General features: G+C 32.6%; 1 protein-coding gene across 3 annotated transcripts; it reads right to left on the reverse strand.

Moving 5' to 3' along the window:
* Positions 1–50: 50 nt before the first annotated feature.
* On the reverse strand, positions 51–23,646 carry LOC115886373 (pericentriolar material 1 protein). 3 transcript variants are annotated; one of them, XM_030905479.1, is made up of 21 exons: positions 23,326–23,646; positions 23,048–23,183; positions 22,807–22,994; positions 22,554–22,691; positions 16,903–17,095; positions 16,628–16,851; positions 16,433–16,577; positions 16,156–16,357; positions 15,926–16,098; positions 15,764–15,872; positions 13,883–14,126; positions 12,915–13,295; positions 10,938–11,425; positions 8,567–9,055; positions 6,811–7,021; positions 6,016–6,120; positions 5,739–5,953; positions 4,307–4,491; positions 4,106–4,251; positions 1,234–1,357; positions 51–1,054 (listed from the first exon to the last, which is right to left on the reverse strand). In XM_030905479.1, exons 1-21 carry the CDS (start codon positions 23,455–23,457, stop codon positions 1,035–1,037), a joined length of 4,248 nt encoding a protein of 1,415 aa, XP_030761339.1. In that variant the 5' UTR covers positions 23,458–23,646; the 3' UTR covers positions 51–1,034. The 3 variants fall into 3 exon arrangements, with proteins under 3 accessions (XP_030761339.1, XP_030761338.1, XP_030761340.1); XM_030905478.1 differs by having other exon boundaries at positions 833–1,043; positions 23,326–23,645; XM_030905480.1 differs by lacking the exon at positions 22,554–22,691 and having other exon boundaries at positions 833–1,043; positions 23,326–23,645.
* Positions 23,647–24,856: the final 1,210 nt, after the last annotated feature.

Here is a 24,856-nt window from a genome sequence, read left to right on the forward strand (position 1 = left end):
TATATTGTTTAAATTAAGTTTGGTTATAGGAGAAATAAAAATAGTTATGCAGAATATAAGTATTTATTGAAATTTATCTTTGCTCATATCAGTAATGTATATATTTAATGTTTTGAGAAAAATAATGTACTATTCGAAATGCGATACAATCAAATTAAACTTGATTAATAAATAAACTGTTAAGTTCATACCAGTATTTATATAAGAAATCAGAAATGAAAAACTTTTCGATCATACATATTCAGTTTATGAGACTAAATATCTTAAAACAATTAATTAAAACATACATTTACAAGAATGGAATAATGACCTGCCAGATAAAATCACTAGTGTTATTAACAATAGTCCAGGATTTACAGATTAACAGAAAAGTGAATCAAATGAACAAATTAATATATGTGAGAAATGAAACAGTATAAAACGAAATAAATAAATATCCTCAAAAAATCTCACCAGTTTTATGCAACAGATCTAAATAACATTTGAGAGCAGTAAAAGCCAAGAGTAATCTAAATAAAAATTATATAAAATAGGCAAATATACACAATAAAAATATCTAATAATTTGTTTTTAAAATGTGATGGATAGGAAAAAATATTGAATCGAACAATTTCACTTGGCTCTTCATCCCCACTTTTATAAGAATAGAATACAACTAAGATTTATCACATTTTTTATACAGGCAAATAACTTCCTTATGAATTAAAAGAAGTGAAACATTGGTGTATCCTTCAAAAAACCTCCATAATTAAAAATTTCTAACTATAAACAGTAATTTTAGTATAGAGATAACATTTTTGATATATAGGAGATAAATATTTGTTTATTATTAATGATTTTATATTCACAGACAAGTATGTTGTATAACAGTTTTTTAATAACTTATGATATGAAATTTATATCAGTATTCTTATACAGTTTCTTAATTAGAAATGTTTCTTCAAATTTCGATGATTTCGCTTCTAACTTTAATTCTTTAAGGAACTTTGTCAGATGAAGTTTGTTTCAGTAGGGCTCCACATCATGATGTGCACTTAGAACATCTGAAACAATTCTAACTATGCCATATACCATATGATACAAAACTAAAAAAAGGTATCAGGTTACCTCAGAAATTTTGATCAATGTCATATGCCTCATAATTTTAATAACAAAAATTATAATCAAAAAAGTTCATCAAATCTAGGGTAACTTGACACCGTTTTTTTCCGATCGTATTATATAATTTAATACCTTTAGTTGGAGTGGCAGCACCTGATTTGATTTTCGTTTGTAATCTAGTTGGAACTTGATCTAAACCTTCACTACTCGAGGGAAAATCTATTGAAGGTCCATTTAGCACTTCTTCAGAATGACCCTAAAATTTATTTTAAAAAATTACATATATATCCTGAAATAAAATATAGACCAAACAAAATTGCGCTCACACACATCAGGTTCCCTATTTCAAATTTTCTTAGAGTGTCATCGATCGTCATTTCCCAGCCAACTGGACGCCGTTTTTTTTTCGATCATGCGATATTTTACAATAAAGTACGAAAATTCCAAAATATGACAACTACTCATAAAATGCACTAATGCGGGCGTCCTCAGTGGGCAACCTCACACTTGACTGTACTATAAATAATTTATTCTGCAGAAAAACTCGCATATTTTTCGAAGGAATGAATTGTTTTTAAAAATATATCACTTACTTTTAAACAAAATATTCATCGGACAAATCATACTGCATTTTGTAATTTTCTGTACCTGTTTACAACTTGCTGATCACTGTCAATACTCTTTCTTTATAAGCATTAGTACCCGACAAACAAAATTCAATTATTATTTGTGTGTTATTAGTAAAAAATATCTTGCAAAGAAAAATGCTGTAAAATCTTCATCCATTTTGTATCTAATTTAGGATCATTTTGCTTCTACTCGTTAATTTTCTCTAAGGTAACATAATTTTGAATTGAATTCAACCTTTGAATAAGAAGACTAAGGAAGGAGCATAATGCTATCCACGTATTAATGCATGGTGGGCGGAAAAAGCACTCTAGGGTCATGATACAAAGAATACAAGGTATGATATTGCGCAGGTTGGTCACTACGTCACAGGTGATAAACGGCACCATTGGTCGGCTAGCTCTGCGCGCCAATTCCAAATTGTCGAACAGATTGTTATGGATATTTTATTGTATGGCGTATGACGTCACAGGTGGTATGCGCAAACTTAACGAAATTGGAGCCGCTATCGATCATACCTTGTTTTCTTTGTACCATGCCCTAGGGTGGGGATCCTTGACAGTTCTGTTTGACGATTCATTTGACACATTTGAATTTGATTTGAAATTTTGTGGATTTGTCAGTCTTTACGGAGCTTATTTTATGTTATTTATTATTTATTCTACTACTGATAGTTGTATAAAGGTAGTAAATCTAGATGGAAATTGTGGCAGAACTTAAATTAACAGTGACACTATCGCGATTTATCGAAAAAGACTCTAGAATAGTTGGTTGTGTAGCGTGCGGTAGATCTCGGCAAAAATCGAGTTAAATAATGGAACAACGTTTCGCTAGTAAGTGACCATATAATATACATACGTGTAGTAAACCGATCATTTATGAAATTCACTTAAATTAACTAATTATATATTTTTTCTTGCATTTTTGCTTTTATTTACTACTTGTCAAAGATTAAATGTCAAAGAATTTAGATACGTCAATTTGACTTACCTGCTTCAGTAGCGTATCGGATGTTTATGGTTATAAATAATTATTATAACTTATCCATTTTTATTAGAATTTTATATTTTTATAACAATTTTAATAACTACCAACATTTATTCACAACGTAAAATAAAAAAAAAATATTGTGTCTACCCCACGTCTACCCTACATCATAGTTTTACATTTTTTAAATAAAATTAGAACGGCACTGATAAACCGGAATTTAAGTCGGCCATATTTGAGGCCCATCGCGGTGGCCCTAAGATTTTTAATATGCTCCTTCCTTAGTCTTCTTATTCAAAGAATTCAACTGACGGATTAAATGAGACAATGTTGAATGACGGATATCGTGTCTGAATATGATCCTTAATTCGCTGCCAAACCAATGTTGCCAAACTTTACAGGCGGTTGCCATATTGGAGGAATGGCATAGTTGCGGATGCGTATTTGTCTTCGGTCGAACGGCGAAAAGTAACGCCTAGCTCATATACTTATAAACTCTATACAGATTATCGCCTATCTCTGCAATATGTTGGAGTTGAAGCCGAGTTAGAGACAACTAGATAACCGGTCCATGTATATTTCACATAAGTTCATCTGTTAGGCAATCTGGCGCAATAGCGCAACTCCAAAATTCCGAATATCGATTAGGCCTTACTCTGAGGATTTGCCATATGTCGAACGGGAGCGCAAACGAAAGCCGTACGAAATTGGACGAATGAACAGTTGGTGCTAGCATCATCTCTAGCGTCTAGTCTCTTATTGGTCTACTCGATAATTCAAAATTCAGGCTTGCGCACTACGCTTGAGCACGCCTAACTGAGCGACTTATGCGAATTCCTTCAGTAGGAATATACCCATTTCACCGGCTCGGCTTCACAGAATTCAGGGTGGACTTGATACAGTTACTTTATAAATATATGGCCTAACTATAGCCACAGCTGTAGCTTTATTGATAAGGCCATCGCTTTGCGATCGAAAGGTCCAGGTTCGTATCCCACCAATATAGAACTTTTTTTTTGCATCAAGTCTAGAAATTACAAAATTTTCGTTTAACATTTCAAAACCAAAACTCGATATCTCGGAAACGGTTGGATTTAGGTACATTATGTGTATTACAATTTTTGTTTAAAATCGAAGGAAGAATTGAAATACCCAATAATATACAGGGGGTTCCATTTAAAAAATGTATCTTTGAGCTGCCACGACTTTATGACGGATCCTGTATACTTAAATTTATTACAAGATGTTAGGCATTTAAAAACCCTACAACTTTTGGGACCTCGTATACTTTGCCCAATAATCGACCGTTTCCATACATATTAGCCCCACTGTATAGCAATATAAATTTCAAGAGCGCAACTTCTATTGATCTTTCCAGCAAAAACATTACCTGCGACATAATTTTCATATCATCTTCCTCAGATTCCACAAATCCTCCAACAGCGCCCTCCTCGTCTAACTCATTTTCTTCCATCCTAGTTTGATCTGCTTCTGCCAAATCGCCATTTTGAATATTATCGCCATTTTGTAAAGCATCTAAACGACCATTTAATTAAAAACAAAAGTAACAACACAACGATACAAAAAATACCTTGATTCGGAATATCAAACAATGTACTAGCAACACTATATGCAGCATTTGAGTGTATAGAATCCTTTCTGTCTTGACTCACCCGGGTTTCAGGTATAGTCTCTTGTATTAAATGAATAAAAGATAGTTCTCCTTGCAAGAAATCTCCTATAGTCTGGATGAGATGTATTTTTATGTCATGGACCCTAAAATATTAATACGCCTTTAGTATGATGTCGTGAAATATATAAAATATATAAAAAGTTGGCGTGCACGAAGTCGTCGAAACTCGAAACTATTACCAAATTAAATTTCTAAGAAATAAATATTCGTTTAAAATTTGAACGCACTATTTATTTTTATTAGAATATATACCGTGCTGTCAACTGTTACTTTTGGGTCGGTATTTACATGTGTGGAAGTAAAACGCATAGGGATCTTATAAATCGGAGTGAGAGAAATGCGACGGTGTGCTGTTGCGGCGTTGCCCTATCTTTTCCTATCCGGTCTTTCTCTATGAAGTAAAGTAAAATCACGATCGCAAACCGCTTATTTTTAAAAGACTTTTTTCGAAAAGATAACTAGATAAAATAATTAGATATGTTTCTGAGCATCCGAAATGGAATTATAAGAATATCGTTAAGGTGTCAATTTTTTTGATAACGAGAAAACGTCAACAATCCCGATAATTTAAAAATTCAACTTTTTAACACATAACACGCCAGAACTTAAGAATCACTTTAGATACTGAAACCTTTTTATTTTGAAAATCGGATCTTGTACAATATGTTTAAATAAGAAAAATTCAATAAGGTTGCTTTATTCTATTCAAAAATTTTAAACAACCCATTCACTTACTTTTAGTGGGTAGCAATTTTCAGCAATCGTGTAACTTTTTTATTTATAAAGATTTTCACATACTGTCTGCGAAGAAAATATAGCAGAAATGTTAAGAAAGTTTTTGAAAAAACTACAATCAATTATTTCTAATAGATTTCAATTTGTGAATTCAGAGTTCTAATAGCGCGACCACTGTCGAACACCAACTGAATTCCACTTATTTTTACCATTTTTACCAAAAATGCAAGTGTTTCTAACTTGCATTTAAAATTTTCAAGCTATAGGGAAAATTACAATGACTCGTTAATAAATAAACAAATAAAGGATCACCAGACGTGATTAAATCGTGAAGCTGAACGCATGATGTGCACCTTTCCCTAGAACTTTAAGTACTGACAGAGGTACTGATTGGGTCTCTTAGAAATGTGCACAGTTTCTCGGTTTATTTCATGCGTTTGACAACGTTTTTACTATTTTCTCTTTGCTCGGTACATTATAAACGCATTGTGCTCTTACTTAGGAAATCTCGACCCAAGACTAACCTTTGCCAGCTCTTAGTACAAACTCATATTTGAAGTGAAACTTCTTATTAGCAGCAATTTTTTATACTTACTTTTTGCCGAGATACTGTTCTAGTACATCATCTAAGACATTCGAAAAATGTTTTAAAAACACGGTATCTTTCACAGATTCCTTGAATAACTCAGATTCCAGAAACACCTGTTTTATAGTCGTTAAAAGACTGATTCCCATGACCTCATCTTCAGTGTTATCTAGCAAAGAAATTAATTCTTTATAAGAATTTTGGAGCAATGGTTCGTCAGACTCCTGGAATGGTAAAGAAAAAAAAATACATGCCAAAGTTATTTTTTTTGTCTTAATTGACATACCAAGCGCATATTTAAAATGTCTGATGAGAATTGCTTGGTAGGCCTTGACCACACTGAAGCTTGTTCAGAGGACTCTGACAATGTCAATGAGTCAGACTCCGTCAACTAAAAGAAATAAGGTATACACAAATGCAAAATTATTAAAATCGAATAGAGGTCTATCTTCATAAGTGAACTGATCAAGTAACAGGAATTCAAATGGCTTGAAATAATATTACGTGTTTACGCATTTGATATCAAAAAGCTTCTGCTAGTTAGTATGTTGTAAAGTTGCCAAAGTGCATAAGGCTGTACTTCGAACAGGCAAAATTTTGCCAACAGAATTGACAGAAAGTTTATTGCGAAAAAAAAACTAGAAATAAAAGAAGAATATGGACCAGAAAATGTCGCAATTAGTCGCAGAACTACTTATGGTGCATCTAATAATTTAATACCTAAGCTTCAGTTAGATCCTAGAGATTACAAACAAATTTTAAGGGTGGATGCAAACCCATTTAATTTTTAGTTGGAAAAATATGTACCCAGAATTAAAAATCAAGACACATTAATGCGTAACGCTATTTCTCCACAGCTTCAGCTATAAATTACACTAATATTTTTCATAAGTATTAATAAAATCCACAGAAATTTCTTCTGTTATTTTAAAAACACCACTTGGACGCCTAAAGTTAAACAGTAGTCATATTACATTCATGCGAAATGAATTCAAGTGACTTGATCATTTGACTTTACTCGCTAGTGAAAATTAGTAAAAAAGAAAAAGAATATGATACAAGAGCCTTAAAATTATTCTACCTGTCTTGGATTGGCATTTTGCTGGGATGGCAGAGACTGAGTCAGAATGTTTTGAATGGACTGGAGAATTTTCAGTCTTAGCGAATCGGATTCTATTTTTTTGAGGTCTTTGAATAACTGTATGAGAAAATGAGGTCTGGCTTCGTTGGCTGATATCAAAGAGGCTACTTCTTTGTAAACATTCTCACGCAGTTCGTCAACTAACTTATTCCTAAAAAAATATGTCTGCGTAATGCTCACATTCCAAAGTTTGAAATCCAATGACAGATGAATTAACCATACTAGTTCTCAGGAGATTTTAAAAAGACTATTATTCATAAATTGTATAGTGTCTTAAGAGATTATTATGATTTATTTTAGTCTACAACTTTGAAAGAACAAATATAATTTTAAGATATACTTTTGTGCGCGCTAAAAAAATGCACATCAAAAAAATGTATTGTGCGGCGCAGCTGGTGTGGACGCACCTTATGAATATCAATAGCTAAAGAATACAAGGACTAATAACACCCAAGACCAAATTGTTACCAAACCACCAAACAGTGCCGTGGCCGTGCCGTTTTTGATAAATGTTTTGACTACGCTTATGGTGTATGCGGTGGTATCATACTAATTAATTACGAAAAAAACGTATTAAAATTTTAACAAAAGGTACAAAACTAGTATCGACGTATAGCACATATCAAGTATATATATAATACGCGAAAAATAATTATCGAATTCACTAAGAAAACGCTAAAAATATGAACGCGAAAGATGAGTGAACTGTTCATTTACCTATGAAACGTAACTCCTGGCTTTTTCTTATCGCTGCGGCTTTTACACTTGAAAGCTGAACTAATCACTATAGTAATAAAGTTTATACAAAGTTCACTACACACTATTAACTATTAAAAATGGCTGAAATTGTCGCTGATGATCAGCTGATGACTCATTCGTTGCAAACAAAAAATTGGCGTCTAATATCACATATATATCACATATAATATCACATTCTGCTACAGTCCGTATATGAGAGTTACATGTCCTTGTATTTTTTAGTCATTGAAGAATATTCTATAAATAGGCAAGATAAGAGGCAAATCAGAGATGGTGCAAATCAATGGTGCAAAACAACCTGTTTTATATAACTGCTACTTATAAATCACAGTTGTTACTTCTAAAAAAAACTTTTATTTTAAGCTGTAACTGTTTAACCAACAGTAACGTTCTGACTGATATTAGTTAGAACAGTTTTGTCCACATTAACAAAATTTTGATGTAATTCCTGACAATAGTCAAGGAATGTTATACTAGTAAGGAAGAAATAAAAAGTAATTGAACTCAAAAATTGAAATTTTTCCGCTCAGTTGCATGAGAAGAAGTATATCATTTTAGCCTCTATTATACAGAGTGAAAAAAATAGTGTACCAAACTAGAAAATAAAAATAAAAAAAGTTAATGAACAAAATTATACCCCTCTGAGAAATTACCCTTTACGAACTATTACGAAATTTTACACTGTCACCATTTGCTTTGGCATTGAATACTTTATTTCAAGAAAAATAGTTCACCAACGAATCTTAAAAATAAACAAAAAACAATTTTATCTATCCTTTCGAGAGCTGCACCTAAATTCCTCAAGAATCATCTGAAGGCATATGTTCATAGGAACTTTTTCTTTTATTCTTATAAGTAGAATCACCCACTGAAGTTTGGTACAATATTTTATTATATCCTGTATATATTTTTAAGATATGACATTTATAAATCTTACTTTTTGGGTCGTTGACTCGTTTGTTCGTTGTGCCATTCGTTCTGTCTTCGTTCAGGAACGATCGTTCTAAGACCATTACTATCATCTTCAGCACCATCTATTAACGACCTAGGATGGCTGATATTGAACAATCGATGTAGACCCAGCTCCAACTCTTCCAAGTTACGATGTTGCTCGAGCTGCGCCAAACCGGCAATCTCCGATTGGTCGCAGCCCAGTTTGTGCCTGTTTTGATTCACTATTAAAACGTCAGGGGGAGGAGCTTGATGCTCTGAGGCTCTCGATGCCGTTTCCGTGTTGTGTCTGGTGGTTTTGAGGACTCGTTTTCGAGGCGTATGTTCCTGGGAATTGGTCGATGAATGTTCGGAATTGCTTTTCGACGTTCCCGCGGTGAGAGGGAACGGGTTCTGCGTCCTGTCAATTCCCGAAGCTGAATTTTGGAAGCCGCTCTCGCTGTTTTTTGCCGACAATTGGTTTTGGCGAGAATAGCTGAAAAACGTGGCTTTAATTTGCTAGAGCAGTTCCTACATTAGGTCTAAAATTAAATAATTTGGATCTAAAATTATTTTTATATTAATTATTACCGACAGTGGAATTTTTGCTCTTTTAAACTATGTAAATAATTATTACAAATTGATATAAGTATTTTGAAACTTGATTTTAATTGATAATTTGTTACCTACACCAAGGAAGAGTAAATAGACAAGTATTGCTTAAAGTTTCATTCAGAACCTTGCAATTAGTGGAATAAATTAATGGTTTCAACTACTTCAAATACTTAAGAGTCCATTTAACTAGTCCGAAACAGTAGCAAAATAAGCTTTCGGCATTTAACGCTTTATGTAAAACTGGCTAGGTATTTTTACACAAATGAAGAAGGAAATTAAAGATAAAGGATTATAATATATTGGTATTGTAGCACATTTTTAGACAAGTTTTTTATTTTTAAGATTTTGATGGTCATCAACATCAACAAAATATTCCTTATGTTCGGACTAAATTTTCTCGAAAATAAAGACATAATTTAAAATTCCGTTACAATACGGAAATAGATTAAAGTTTTGTGATTACAGTGATATATAATTTATACGGTTTTGTAACAAATTTCTCGCTATTTTATAGCAAATGCTGAAGCTCTGCAAATCTTAATCAACCCTTATTCAAAGCACGTGTGTTTGGAATTTGGGGTGCGGCTTAACACGACAGGATCGGGCTAAGCCTTAGGCAGATTTCTGAATATATAATAAGGAAATATATAATATATATTTCCTTCGGCCACACACCCGCTTTACCCGACCTCTGAGTAACAGTACAGCGTAATTTCACTGACATTTTCAATTAATAGAAAAAGTAATCAGACTTTTGACTTTTCCACTAATTATACTTCGAAATTTGCGACAAATGTCATTTTGGCCTTCGACTATCCTCCGTCAAGAGAAATTGTGGTTAGAAATCAATAGTTGATTGTTTTATAAGCAAAATATTAGGCTTTCTCTATGTATACAATTGGCTAACGCAAGCTGTTGCTAGGATATTATATTAATTTTAACAGTGTTTCTTAAACATTGTGAATGATCGTAAACTAAAAAGTATAAAGAATAATTGAAACCACTAATTTATTCCACTAAATGCGAAGGTTCTGAATGAAGCTTTTGTTTCAATCTAATTGAAATCTACTACCATTAATTTTGACGTTTTAAATGCTTACATTGAAATTAGACAAACAACCTTCTACGCTAATTGAAACGTTACACGCTACAGGTTGTTTCTGAATAAGTGTCCAATAATGATGTATTTATAAATTAACCAAATATATTTTCTCTGTCAAGATGTTACTTCAATATGTCATATGGTATGACATATGGCAAAATGATTGGTCCTGATATTGGGCATGGTAAAAGTAATTTTGTATTGGTCCCTGTTCTTCCTGTATATTTTAAATTATTATTATTTCCAACGACAGGAAGAGATACATTGTTAAAAAGATAAGCTGCTTCTTGTCGGTTAATCCAACTATTGCTCAAAAGAATGAAGTTTCGTAGTGGTTTTGATATTCTTATTTGCTTTGTTTTATTGATTAAATTTGCAGAATATTTGAAGTAATAAACCTGCTACAATATTATGTAAAAAAACTTTACGTTGTGAACGTTTATGCGACCTACACACAAAAAAATAGCCAAATATATATTTAGATACTCACCTGAAATTATGATCTGAGGTCTCTTACACCAATATTAAAAGGATAATTTTAAAGGATAAAAGGAGGAATAGTTGAGAGAGAAAATATCACAACATAAACTACGAATAAATAAATAAAACACACAAAAACTAACTAAAATACATAATGTCGCTACGTGTACGATGGGGTTACCTTCTAAAATTGTCCCAATAATTGTTAGCTCTGTTGCCAGGCGCTACTTGATTATTCAAGGCCTGCCCGTTCCACATCTGAGCAGGTAGGGCCTGATGGTTCAGATTAGATGAATTGACGGCATGCAGAACGTTGTTAGCGTGATCGATGCTTTGCGACGTGTTCAACTGGCTCAGATTATTGAGACAGGACTCGAGCAGGCCGCTATTAGGCACGCCGGATGGGGCTGCTGTTGCGGCTACGTTAGCGAAAGAAGCCAGATCGTTGTTAGAGGCCACTGCTGCGGGGTTATATTGGTTAAGGTTGGGCATGGAGCAGGCCGCGGACACTTGGTGGTTAGTTTTAGTGGGAGCGGGAGGACGGAGATTGTTGTTGGGAATCTGGTTTTGGACGACGCTAGAGGGATAGGGGACTTGTAGATTCAACGGCATGTTTTGATCATTCATGGCCTGAATAGGGTACGGATGAACGTCTAATCGTTCTTGGAGCTGCAAAACAAAATGTGTCTTAAAACTAAACACACGTATAGTTGCTGCAAAAAATAATTGAGATTATGAGAATCTGTTGTGTATAGGGTCCTTCACAAAAGAAACATATAAAGAAATCAATAAAATTTGGCGTGTATGGCACCAAAGATGTTGAAACTATTCCCAAAATAGGTAAAAATTAGTTTAAAACTTAGGGTGTACTTTTCATTTATCTTATAATTTTATCATTGTTAAAAGACAGCATGCTATTGCATCAAGTAAACGAATTTGCCAATAAAAAGGCTTTATACTATATATCTTTATTATATATATCTTTATTATATATAATAAAGGCTTATCATAAGTTTTTTTTTTGCAAATCCGATATGTGGCATTTTCGAATATAATTTTAAAGTTCTGTTTGACAAATATGATATTAAATCTGCACTTTGTTTAGTTAAAAGAGCGATTTTCATTGCAGTAAAATGCCAAAATCACTAAATAGTCGGAATCAGTAACTTGTCTCGCCTCTCCACAATTATTTTGAACAGGAAAGATCATGATGAGCTGTTTATGCCGTTAAAATGCGTCAAAGAGGTAACAATTGATATTTATTGGGCTTAAGTTTTAAGGCTTTTAATAAAAATACATATATCTTTCTACGCGTTTCAGCTGCGCTCACCATCAAAATATTAGTTTACGGACTATGAGTAGAACCTCACAATAAGTGAAGAATTTGTCTGCCCAAATTAAGAGGATATACAGGGTGGTCCGAACGGTATTCCGGAAACTTCGGTGGCATTATTTTGCAGATAAAAATAAGTAAAAAAGTTTGTATAAATGTATGTTCGAAAATGCTTAGTTTCGGAGATACAGGGTGTAGAAGTTTCATTTTTATTTCAATTTTATCCAAATAATTTCTGAAGTAACGTGAATATTTGGAAGAAAATTGGTGTCTGGGAGTTTTTTGACATGAAAAATTTGATTTTGACGTCAATATGACTCCAATTTGTAGGGGGCGCCACTTACACGTGTCTTAACTGTTTTGAAAAGTAATAATATAATGAATAACGATAATTTCGATTCCAAATATCTCGAGAACCATTACTCGTAGCGACTTTTACCAAGAGACCTTTTTTACGTAAAAAACGTCGTAAATGTATATTTTTTCACTCAGTAGTTTTATACAGGTATGGACGAAAAGTTAATATTCTTCAAACTGGTTAAAAAAATAAGTAGGTGGCGCTCTCTACAAGTAGAAATCAAATTGATATCAAAATCAAAATTTTCATGTTAAAAAACTTCAAGACACCAATTTTCATCCAAATTACTTCAGAAATTATTTGGATAAAATTGAAATAAAAATGAAACTTCTACACCCTGTATCTCCGAAACTAAGCATTTTCGAACATACATTTATACAAACTTTTTTACTTATTTTTATATGTAGAATATGCTGCGAAAGTTTCCGGAATACAGTTCGAACCACCCTGTATATTTGTATACTTACCATTGTAACGGTACTTCTCAATGCCGCCAACTCCCTTTGTTGAAACCACAGCATCTGGCAACACTGGTTCAACGTGTTCAACATAAACGATTGCGTCTGTAACGTGTTTGTCGTTAACCAGTTTTGGTAATTGTTGGATTCGTTATGATTGTTATAGTTAGATTGTCCGTGAGACCAAGGCGCATCGCCATTTCCATTAAAAACATTTAATTGATTCTGAGATGTTCTAAAAGTGGAAGACGGTCCCTGCTGTTCAGAGTAGACGGAAGAGGGCGTTATATTGTTTCTCACTTGTTGAAAGTTGGATTGTTGCTGATTGTTAGGGATTTCTCCCAGGACTGAATCGCAAACCGTCTTAATCAGCTCCAGTTGCTTTTGAAGCTGTAACAGATATTAAATAATGACTACCCTTGATTCTTCCCTGTATAAATAGTAATTATATAAGAGAAAGAAAATACACTACAAATAGAAATAGAGAGGTAGGGAGGATGAGCTTCGACGAGTGTGAATCCAAATAGTTTCTTATGTTATGTTCGCGCTTAAGTTTACAGGGCAGAGTAAAAAGTAATAACAGCTCATAACTTCTAATTTATTTGAGTTTAATTTCCTCTTTTGTCCTATTGCTGTTCCGAATTTCTATGTTAGTTATTCAGACTTTCATCTGTTCTAATTTTTTTTTGAACTTATAGACTGATATAAATGGCATGTATATTCTTCTGAACTATTTTTAGTATTTCATGCGTAATTATTGAATAATAAGTGAGTAGTTAGTTTGGTCAATTTTACTATTCGTTTAGTATTTTAATCGTAGCTCGTTGTTAGTATTTTAATCGTAGCTCGTTGTAATTTTGAGAATATTGATGGGTTTAAACAAGAAAATAAGATATCAAATAAGAAATTCCTATTTGTAAACTTTCGAACAGCGAAACAAAATAGCAAATATATTATAAATATATAACTATACTTACTTTGTCTTGTTTATTGGACAATCTTTGTTGTTCCCTTACAAATTCTGAGGTGTTTGATGACAAACTCCTCAAGTTTCTTTCAGGAGTGCGAGAAAACGATTGAATTCTCTCAGTCGGTATTTCACATTCTGACTGACTGTCGCGTAATCTCTTGCTTAAATTTGATTGAAAATAGTTGGTCTGTTGTGGAAAGATAACATTTCCACCGTCTTGGATTTCAGAATATTCATTTTCATCACCGTTACTGTAAAATAGCGAAAAATACGATATAAAAAGCTGTTTAGGTACAGAAAAGGTAGGCGTAGAAATGATTATAATAATTTTGTCCGTGTCGCCCTCTAATGTCATCTATTAGAAAATATGCTTGATAGAAAAATAACTTGGGAAAATATACTTTTTATATGAATGATTCTCTGTAAAAATAATGTCTAATGTAATAATTTTATTATTTAATTATTTTACTGTTCCGCATTAAAATGAAAATAACAATGTTAACTTACACTGTTATATTAATAATTTAAAATTTTAAACTTCAACACATTCAATGTAACTTTAAAAACTTTCTAAATAAAAACTCTAGTTCACTGGAAGTTTGCACTGTGGTTTTATTTAATTATTGTTTAGCGAAGTAGATAAAAAAACATGGCATTTTATTACAAAATTGTATTTATGGATTAAATTTCATTTGTAAACACACAAAAGTGAATTCTGAAAAAATATCAGTTGATAATATGCATTTAATACTTCTAAACAATTTTGTAAAATTACAATATTGTGTGAAACAATGCAAGATGTACTAGCTTAAAATAGCTTATTAAGGAGGCTGTAATATACCGGGTGCGTTTCAAAAGTAGCTCACCCCTATACTTTTTTTATTTTTTCAATTAAAAAAACGAGATTCGGTATGTTAGTATATGACAGAAATTAGGATTGATTGACGTATTCAATTGTTTTCGGTCACTACCTGTTTCACCGGAAATGACTACAACTTTTGATTTTTAAATGCCACCCTCGGTATTTTTTTATTTATTCGATAGAAAATAACATTTTGGAAAGAATGAGATATCATATGTCAACTTTTGACATCTTCGCATATGGTTTATTTGAAATTATAACTTGCGGTTCGTAACAAAAATTTGACTCAAAATACCAAGTGTGTGGTATCAAATTATTCGTAAAAAAATGCTTTTTCCAAATATGCTAATGAGCCACCATCGTTCCATTTGACAAAAGTTGATATATTATTAAACATACGATTTGAGCATTTTCTAATTAGCCAGGACTAATAAGACACTAAAAACATTAGAAGATCAAGTCTATTTTTCCAAGGCTCTTTGATTAAGAATTCGTGTTTTTAACATAGCCATGGCACTCTAGATCTAGTTTCCGGTTAAACAGGAAGTGGCCAAAAACAATTCAATACGTCAATCAATCAATTTATATGTCCTATACTAACATATAAAATCTCGTTTTTTATTTGAAAAAATATAAAAATTATACAGGTGAGCCACTTTTGAGACGCACCCGGTATATTAAGCCATTGCAACGTGGTTTTTAACTTAACATATTCAATGTTACTTTTAATTTTTATGATTATTTGCAAACATTACAGAGAGGATATTGTAGCATTAGGAATTATTCTTGTTTTACAGAACTTTACAAAAAAAAAACCATTGTCATGAAAATCCTTGGAAAAATATTAAGAATATATTTTCTGAAAAGTATGTAAATTTATGAAATTTGACACAAATTCAAAACCACTGTCCTATTCATGACATTCACTTTATAATAATTCACACAATAATTAATAAACAAATCACATTTGTTAAGAACTTCTGTTGCACACTGCACACCCTGTAAATACTTAGTAAAAAATCTTACCTAGACAGTCGATCATCGCTACCTTGATCGTGGCAAAAAATAGACGGTTTCCAAGACATATCATTATCTGGATTACCAATAACATCATGATTTAAATTTGAAGTTCCAGCTGTAACAAGTTGATTATTATATAAAACTTATGAATATTGCAAACGCTCTTACCTTTATGCTTTCCCATTATTTCTTCTAATTCTCGTTTTTTAGCTTCCAGCTCGGATTTTAATGCGAGTTTTTCATTTATGCTGCTGGTCCTTTGTTTAGGTCTTGCCCCTTGATTTCGCTGAGATTTGTTTAACTGTTTCTGATATGTGTCATTTGAGACATGATTATCCAATCTTTAAAAAAAAAATAACAAATAATATATAATTTAGAGTAAATAATTTTATCAGTACCTATTTTCAACATAACTGTCATTTCTTTTGTGCACAGGTTTAGAAATTTGATTTTGTAAATTCTCAGCTCTTAAACAAATTTCATTTGCGGTTGCTTGCACTTCAGCAGCTGAAGAGTTTTCAGCATTGTTCACTATATCCAGCATTTCTTTTAATTTTCCCAACTGATCTTTCATAGAGACTATATTACGAACCTGTAGGCCTGGTTTACAATAAAATATATTAAATTGTAATAAAATCAGTAAGAGTTAAATAAATAAAATTTATTAATACTAACCAATTTCATTAGGCTCTTCATCTTCAAAAGATTGAAGCTGCAGAACCAAATTATCTACTTGTTCCTTTTTAGTTTGCAATTCCAACAGTTTGTTCCTTAACTCGGCTTGCTGTAGTCTCAATTCAGCATCTCTATTATCTAAAACCTACAAAAAACATTTACAAATCTCATAAAAAGAGGAAATGGAAAACTTACATGTATGAGTTCCTCCCTCTCATTATTGGCATTGGCCAAAGTGACCAATTGACTATGTAGATTTTGCATTTCTGTCACAATCTTCTCTGGGCCACCATTTTGATTAGCATTGCTTCTGTTCAGTCTTCTAGCTCTATTCTCTAGATCTTTTATTGCCGAATCAAACTCAGATAGAGACATATTTTTGTTTAGTTTTTGATGATCTAAGTTAACTTGATTACTACCTACAATAAATAAATGTTAGTTTAATATTTAAAAACCTAATAAAAATTTACAATGAGGGAGCAGAATTTTCTCTTGATTATGCCTAGCTTCAACAAATCTATTTTCGGCTTTATGTTGCTTAAGCAAAAGCTGTTGTGACTGTTCCCTCAAAGCTGAAATCTCATTATCGTAGCTATTAATGTCTGGCTCAATTTTTATTCCATTTTCACTATTTTCGGACGAATTGTCGCCATTAGGTAAACCCTAGAACAAACAATAGTTTTTAAATCTAGATATCAGAAAAAAATAGCGTAAAATTTTATAGAAAAAAAATGTCTTTATAAAATACAAATTTTCTTTAATATTAAAAAATATATTAGTAAAATTACTGTGTTACACATACCGGGTGTTGCATCGTCGTTGGGAACATAGGAAATCCCATGCAAAATTTGAACTGTCCAGATATTGGCTCCCCTATGGATTTTATAGCGAAGTCGTAAATAGACTTTTTAAAGGCCTACATTTGGTAAACACACATGCCAAGTTTGAACAATTTTGGACAAACCAATTTTGTGTAATTTGAGAAAAACTTAATCGATTTTTATATTAAAAACGAACAGGTAACAATCAAACACCAGTCAAAAACTGACTGGACTATAGCTTAGGTTTGCAAACTATGATTTTGTCATTGTCAAAAGTCATTTTAATAAAATTTTAATATTTAGGGAAAATTAACCGAAACATGTCAGATACACTGTCTAATCTATTTCCCGCGTATTTTATCATGTTCACTTTTTCTTTATGTATATAACAATAAATTATTACTAGTACTAAATATTAAAAGTTTATTAAAATTAAGTTACGTTTGAAAATGACGCTGACAACTTAAGGAATGTCGGTTTTTGACTGGTGTTTGATTGTTACCTATTCAGTTTTAATTTAAAAATCGATTAAGTTTTTCTCAAATTACCTAAAATCGGCTTGTCCAAAATTGTTCAAATTTGGCATGTGTGTTTACCAAATGTAGACCTTTAAAAAGGCTATTTACGACATCGCTATAAAATCCATAGGGGAGCCAATATCTCGACAGTTCAAATTTTGCAGCATGGGATCTCCTATGTTCCCAACGAGGATGCAACACCCGGTATAATATGATATGCAATGTTGAATATATTCCCTTAAGGAACATCTAAACTATATACTATAGTAGTCACCTATTCTGCCATGTTAAGGAAAAACGCCTAATTAACTTCAATTACGATTCAAGTGTATGATTAAAACGATAAAAGTATTTTCCAAATACATGAGAAGCAAAAGCACCTTTGACTTTATTTTCGGAATTATAATGTCATATAATAAATCTATACATTATAAAAAATATTCTAAAAAGTGCCCTATTTACTAGTACCGTATGATCGAAAAAAAATGGCGCCGGGAGGCACGTATAGCCGCCCATATTTAATAAAAAGTTGGTTGGCAATTCTTTTAGTTTCAAAGTAAAGAAATTTTTCCAATTTTTTTTATCTCAAAAACTGCGACTTTGACTGATTTTGATCGACCAACATTTTTATTGGTAGTCCCACCCTGATGAAGATGTTAATAAAAATAAATATATATTATATATATATATATATATATATATATATATATATATATATATATATATATATATATACACTTATATATATATATATATATATATATATATATATATATATATATATATATATATATATATATATATATATATATATATATATATATATATATATATATATATATATATATATATATATATATATATATATATATATATATATATATATATATATATATATATATATATATATAAAGTGTATATCCGTCGATCACATAGCCTACCCACCAAATTTGGTCGCTATCGGACGACATCAACTTCAGACGTTCCTTACGTCAAAACTAGCTGTCACAGTGACACGTCTCGTACACGGTCAAGTTGGCCTTGATCCAATCTATCGACATATGAAATTTCATTTAAATCGAACGATTTTTTGATTTGATTCATTGATGATGCTGTTTAGTAGTGCACGAAACGTCGACAAAATATCATAAAAAGATGGAGCTCTACATTCCGAGTTTCAGCTCCCTAGTTCAACATAGGCCCCGAATTACGACGCTCCAAAGACCAATCTCAATTTCATCATTGACTTGCCACTTTCTTTTCTCGCTAGCTCGTACGTCAATGCCGTGTCGTGTCAAGGCCCCGTCATGTCACGGCTCTCATTTTTACTCCCATTGCGCATAAAGAAGTTTCACTTCGATAAAAAAATCTTGGGTATTGGGGAAGTTCAAATGAAAATACGTATAAAATGACAGAGATCTTCATTTCGTAGCCATCGCTGACGCAGTTTTTGTTCAATCACATTGTATTAACAAACAGCAACTTAACTTATTCAGCGCGTCAGATAAGGGGTTTTTCGTTAACACGGCAGGTATTTATAAACGTTCTTTTATCAACATAAGTGGGTACTTACTCACTAAAATTAGTACAATATATACATACAGGGTGCGATTGAAATAGTGCATTAAAATTGATTTGAATTTCGATGAATACTCCATATACTAAAAAGTTTTACAGTGTGTCCCAATACCTAATACCCTTGCTAATACCTATACAGTGTGTCCCAATATTCCATGAACATAGAACTACTACGTATTTTTGGAATCAAAATATGTTCAGAGGACACACTTTACCTCGGACAAAAGTGCTTCGTTTGTCCGTTAGAGAGCATCAAACTTAAGTCGAACAAAAGGTAAGTAAAGCCGGGTCCATATATGTAGCACTCTATTGTATCAGGATCATATATCACGTATCAAGAGTATGGGTCGTAAGTATGGACGTTTATTTGGGCTGTGACGACTGAATATGCATATCGTGCCTAAGTAAGCGTCCATACTTATAAAATTCATACGTATCAGCTTACAAGCGTGCGTATCAGTGTATGTGGACGGTACAACAAATCATCTTGTATCGTCGTATCATGTTCATCAATTCTCATTTATATTATCAGGACGGAACCCTCGATGCCCCTTTGATGATCGGAGAAAAACCGCCCCAAGACGGGTCACGGCGTATCAAGTCAATTGTATCGTTCTACTGTATCAAAACACGTCCAAATGACAGATCGTGATACGTGTATCCGATACGCAGTGTTAAGATACGCGCAAAAATTCGGATTGGCATCGATCAGATACGGTATCACAAAGGTGTACCATATGATCGCGTTAATTCTGCGTCCAAACTAGCGATCATCATACATGTTGGGGCAACGCGACGGAGATATGATACAGCAATTTGCTACATATGTGGATCCGGCCTAAGGTAAGGTAAAAAGTAAGTAAGGTTAAAGGTAAGTAACAAAATAAGTACATATTTTGAAATATCTTAAGACTCGTTATTCTGATCTGAATGATAAATTGAGTGTCTATGTTCTGCTGAGTGCGTTAACATTTGACTTTCATAAAAATCAAGAAAAAGTACGGAAAGGGTGAAAACTACCCCTACTTAAATTTTTGTATAAATATTTCTCCACCAACGATCAATTTTTTTTTTCGTAAAATGTTCCTTCTAGTATTTACTACATTTTTTGTCTCTTGTAAAAAATCGCGAAGTTTCAATATTCGGTGGACATAAAAGAACTAAGTATTTTTTCAATCAAAATAAGTTAATTGCACGCAATTTACCTCTATACAAAAGTACTTCGTTTCTCCCGTTAGAGGGCATCAATCCAAAACATACCTGAATGTTAATTAAATTAAAATTTATTTCGTTTTTTAAGCTTTTTATGAAGCTCATTGTCAAATATAATTAGTGATACTAACCATATACTAACATAAAATTCCATATCATATTTTCGCTAGCTTGATATGACAAGAAACATTTTTTGAAAGTCAGCTTCAGAATTTTTTTTTTCATCAAAAAGTTTGCGCGTGCGTTTTTTACAAGATACAAAAAATGTAGTAGATATTAGAAGGACCATTTTACGAAAAAGAATCGGTATTGTATTTGTATTGTATTTTACTAACTCCACTGCGGCCGCGAGGGCCTATTGTGGCTCAGTTTCTACAAGTTCTTTAATAGAAAAAGAGCATTAAAGTTCACCCTCAAGACCCAGCCTTTTAACATAGGCCGTTATGTCCGAGGGTGATATTTGCCAAACACCTCAAACCTGGTACACATAACGTGCTTCATTGTTTCGTCATCTTCCATACAGAGTCGGCATTCGGCGTCTTCCACCAGTCCCATCCTCTGTAGGTGTGATCTCAGCCGGCAGTGGCCCGTGTATAGTGCCGTAAGCAGACGCGCTCCGTTCCTACCAGCCTTTAGGAGTTCATCTGTTCTACGTTTGGATGGCCCTGCTAGGATTGTCTTGGCATGTTCCATTCCGGGACTGTCATACCAATCCCGAAACGTCGCACCCCTAACCCATTCACAGAGCCTGTCTTTTGCGAGATTTTTTGGTACGCTAAGTGTCGGTTCTGGGCTCACGAATGGCGAGCCTGCACCAGTTTTGGCGAGGGAATCAGCACGTTCATTTCCCTCTAGGCCGACATGTCCCGGTATCCATATCAGCGACACTTTGTTTCAATCTTCTAATATATTGAGTAGTTTCTTACAATGAAGAATCGTCCTGGACGTGCTTTTCGTTGCCTCAAGTGCTTTCAACGCAGTTTGACTATCCGAAAATATGCTTATTGTTTTCCCGGTGTATTGCTGTTCTACCAGCAGTGGCACACAGGTTTCAATCGCATATAGCTCAGCTTGGAAAATTGTGGTGTGTTTTCCAAGACTGTGGTAGATCTCAGCCTTTGGACTGCTGCAGTAAATTCCTGCGCCAGATCCTTTATCGTTTTTGGATCTGTCCGTGTACCAACACATTTCCGCAAGTAATAAGCCGTTTCTCGGCTTATCCCATTCGTCCCTATTCCGAAACGGGACGTTGTAGGTGCGCGTCAAGAGTTGGATTGGTGCTGTGAAATCCGAGACCATTCCCAGAATCTCATCCGATTGTAGTTCGTATACTAGTCGATTTTGTATGAACATGATTGTTCATTGGCCTTGAAAAAGAATCAGTGGTCGGTAGAGTTGGAAAATATTTATAATAAAATTTTATTTTAGGGTGGGGGTAGTTTTAAACACTCCCGTACATTTCCTTGATTTCTGTGAAAGCCCTACATTCTCATTTAAATCGGAATAACGGTTCTTAAAATGAGTATATTTTTTTAAAGTTTGATTCCCTGTAACGGACAAACAAAGCACCTTTGTATAGAGGTAAATTGTGTCCAATGGACTTATGTTGATTCCAAAAATACGTAGTAGTTATATGTCCACGGAATATTGGGAGATCCTGTATACAGGTGACAAAATTCATACATTAATGGAGCATTAGAAAGGTAAATTTAAAGAAAAATTTCAAGTTTAAAGTTCAAAAATAACATTAAAACTAAAAAAAATTTTAAGATTGGCATACCATTCTAAGTGAATTGATATACATATCATAAAAGTTTTTTATCATATTTTTTTCAGTTAAAGTTAAAGGGCCACATAACCCTTCAAATTTATATACCCCACTTCAGTGACATCCTTTATATTAGTTTTCATTTCTTAAAACCTAAGGATTATTTAAGTTAGAGCTATGTTAGAGCACACACTGTATAAACAGTTTAAAATCAACAATTTCACCTGCAAGGTATTGTTAGCTGCAGCTTCCATTTTCTCACTGTTATCAATTTCTTCTAACAAATTCACTAATTTCTTTTCACTATCTAGCAAATCATTTCTCATTTGAAGCAAGTGAGTTTTTTCATCTATGTCAAATATCTTGATGGCAAATCAAAAATTATTATAGGTGAATCATAAATATTAAAACAAAGACAAGTAACATTTAAAATATTAGGTACCCAAATATGACCTAAACATACATGTAAACAATTACCTGTTCGTCAGAATTTCTTATGCTGGTCATGAGTGAGCTTGTGACTTCTAAATATTCCCTAATTTGGCTAAGTTTATCTTCAATTTGTTTTCTATCTGGATACTTTGTTACATTATCACACTTTAATGTTGAACCTACAGAATCCCTCCTTGAATTTGACGAACTGGTTACAGGTGTAATGCCGTTGACTAAATAAAATAAATGTTAGAATTGGGTTACTAAAAGCTGTATATAAATTAACCTGAATAAGCAGCTAAACCGTTAGGTAATTCAGATCCATCTAAAGCAACATCCATACTTAAGTACTTATTTCTTTGATTTCTACGTTTATTTTGTAAAATATTGGACGAATCTACATATGTGTGCCATAAGGGAGACTGCAAGAAAGAGCTATTTACTCGAACAACCTATTTAAGTTCTATTAATAATTTATATTATTTTTAGAACACCTTCAATAACATTGAGCCCAATAAATGTTAGATGTAAATATAAATAGGTTACTAATTCAAGTAGTCTTACTAAATTATTAGACATTCTTGGGCCTTTTGACTGCTCCTGTGAGGTATGAATAGCTGCAGCATTATTAGAATATTTTATTTTTGGAACTGTTCCCGTATTTGGTCTATTTTTATGTCCAGTACCATCGGCCATTTTTTTAACATAAACACTTTTGAGTTTTTAGAGGCCTGTTTGTTGAATTCAATAAATTATAATTTTTCGGCTATAAATTAAATAATAAATACAACACTTTACAGGCTGAATGCGAAAAAGTATGCAATAAACAAAAGGTTGTCAAAAACAATTTTATTCTCTAGTGACACCAGAAGTGACACTAATAAAATTCCACAAATTCCTAGCCTATTATTTCTAATTTATTTCTTAAAATGGTATAATTCTGGCAACACTGGCCAGAATCTTAATCTAAGGCCAATAGTAGAAAAAAATACTTTCTCTCAGGGATGTGCCCTTCATCAATCTTTTTAAGTTTTCGAGAGAAATACACATAAAAAACCATAGAGAATCTTAAAACTCTTGTTTATATTTAAAACATATAAGGAAAACAATTAATTTGAATTCCTGTCCCATGTTTCTAATATACTTTTCTTATTCATTTTGGGAATTTTGAATCTGTCTTTTGAGCAGGGTTCGGAAAACTACATGTTACTTTTAAAAACTACATAAACTACATTAGATGTAGTTAATGTAGTTTATGTAGAGGGTGTAGTTTATGTAACCTATGTATCATCTATGTATTATGGAGTGTAGAGGTAAGGAGAAACAACTCCGTGCATTAAAAAATGGTCAAAAAAAGGGAAGAATTGGGATGGCGCTTCTGTAGCAAAAACCAAGAGAAAGAGGTAACAAATGCTCTATTTTATAATGCGCGAAGGCTGCCTGTTTTTCCGATCTGGGTTCCTTTGGTGGGGGTCACGCCAGGAGCGGATTTAGAAATTTTTAAGTGAATAATGATATACATCTAATATATAAAATTCTCGTGTCACAGTTTTTATTACCTTACAGATTTTTATTCAGCAACAATAGACTAGGCTCTTTTTTTTATTGCTCTCATAAGTTATTTCATAAATGTCATTCAAGACGACGAAAACATTATTCTGATAGTTTTTAGCTTAAAATTAATGTTAATTATATTTAAGAAAAAAATTATTTAAAGTAATAATTGGTGATGGGTTTAAAATAAATATAATGCAGCTTTAAAATAACTTCACACCTACATTTATTTAGTAGTATAAAAGTAAGTCAACATGTGGTTTTATTATCGATATTCAGAAGCAATAGACTGAGCCTCTTTTTTATTGTTTCTCATAAGTTATTTCGTAAATCTCATTCAAGATGAAAAAGCTTTAGTTTAAAATTAATGTTAATTATAATTAGGAAAACTTTATTAAAAGTTTAATTGATGATATGGGATTTATAGATAAATATAATGCAGGTCAAAAATAACGTAACACATTTTATTTAGTATAAAAATTAAGCTAATATAATATAATTTTATACTGTACAAGTATTTATTTACGTTTTGCCATCGTAG

Source organism: Sitophilus oryzae, unplaced genomic scaffold (assembly GCF_002938485.1).
Source record: "Sitophilus oryzae breed Bouriz unplaced genomic scaffold, Soryzae_2.0 scaffold_484_pilon_pilon, whole genome shotgun sequence".
Taxonomy (NCBI): Eukaryota; Metazoa; Arthropoda; class Insecta; order Coleoptera; family Curculionidae; genus Sitophilus; species Sitophilus oryzae.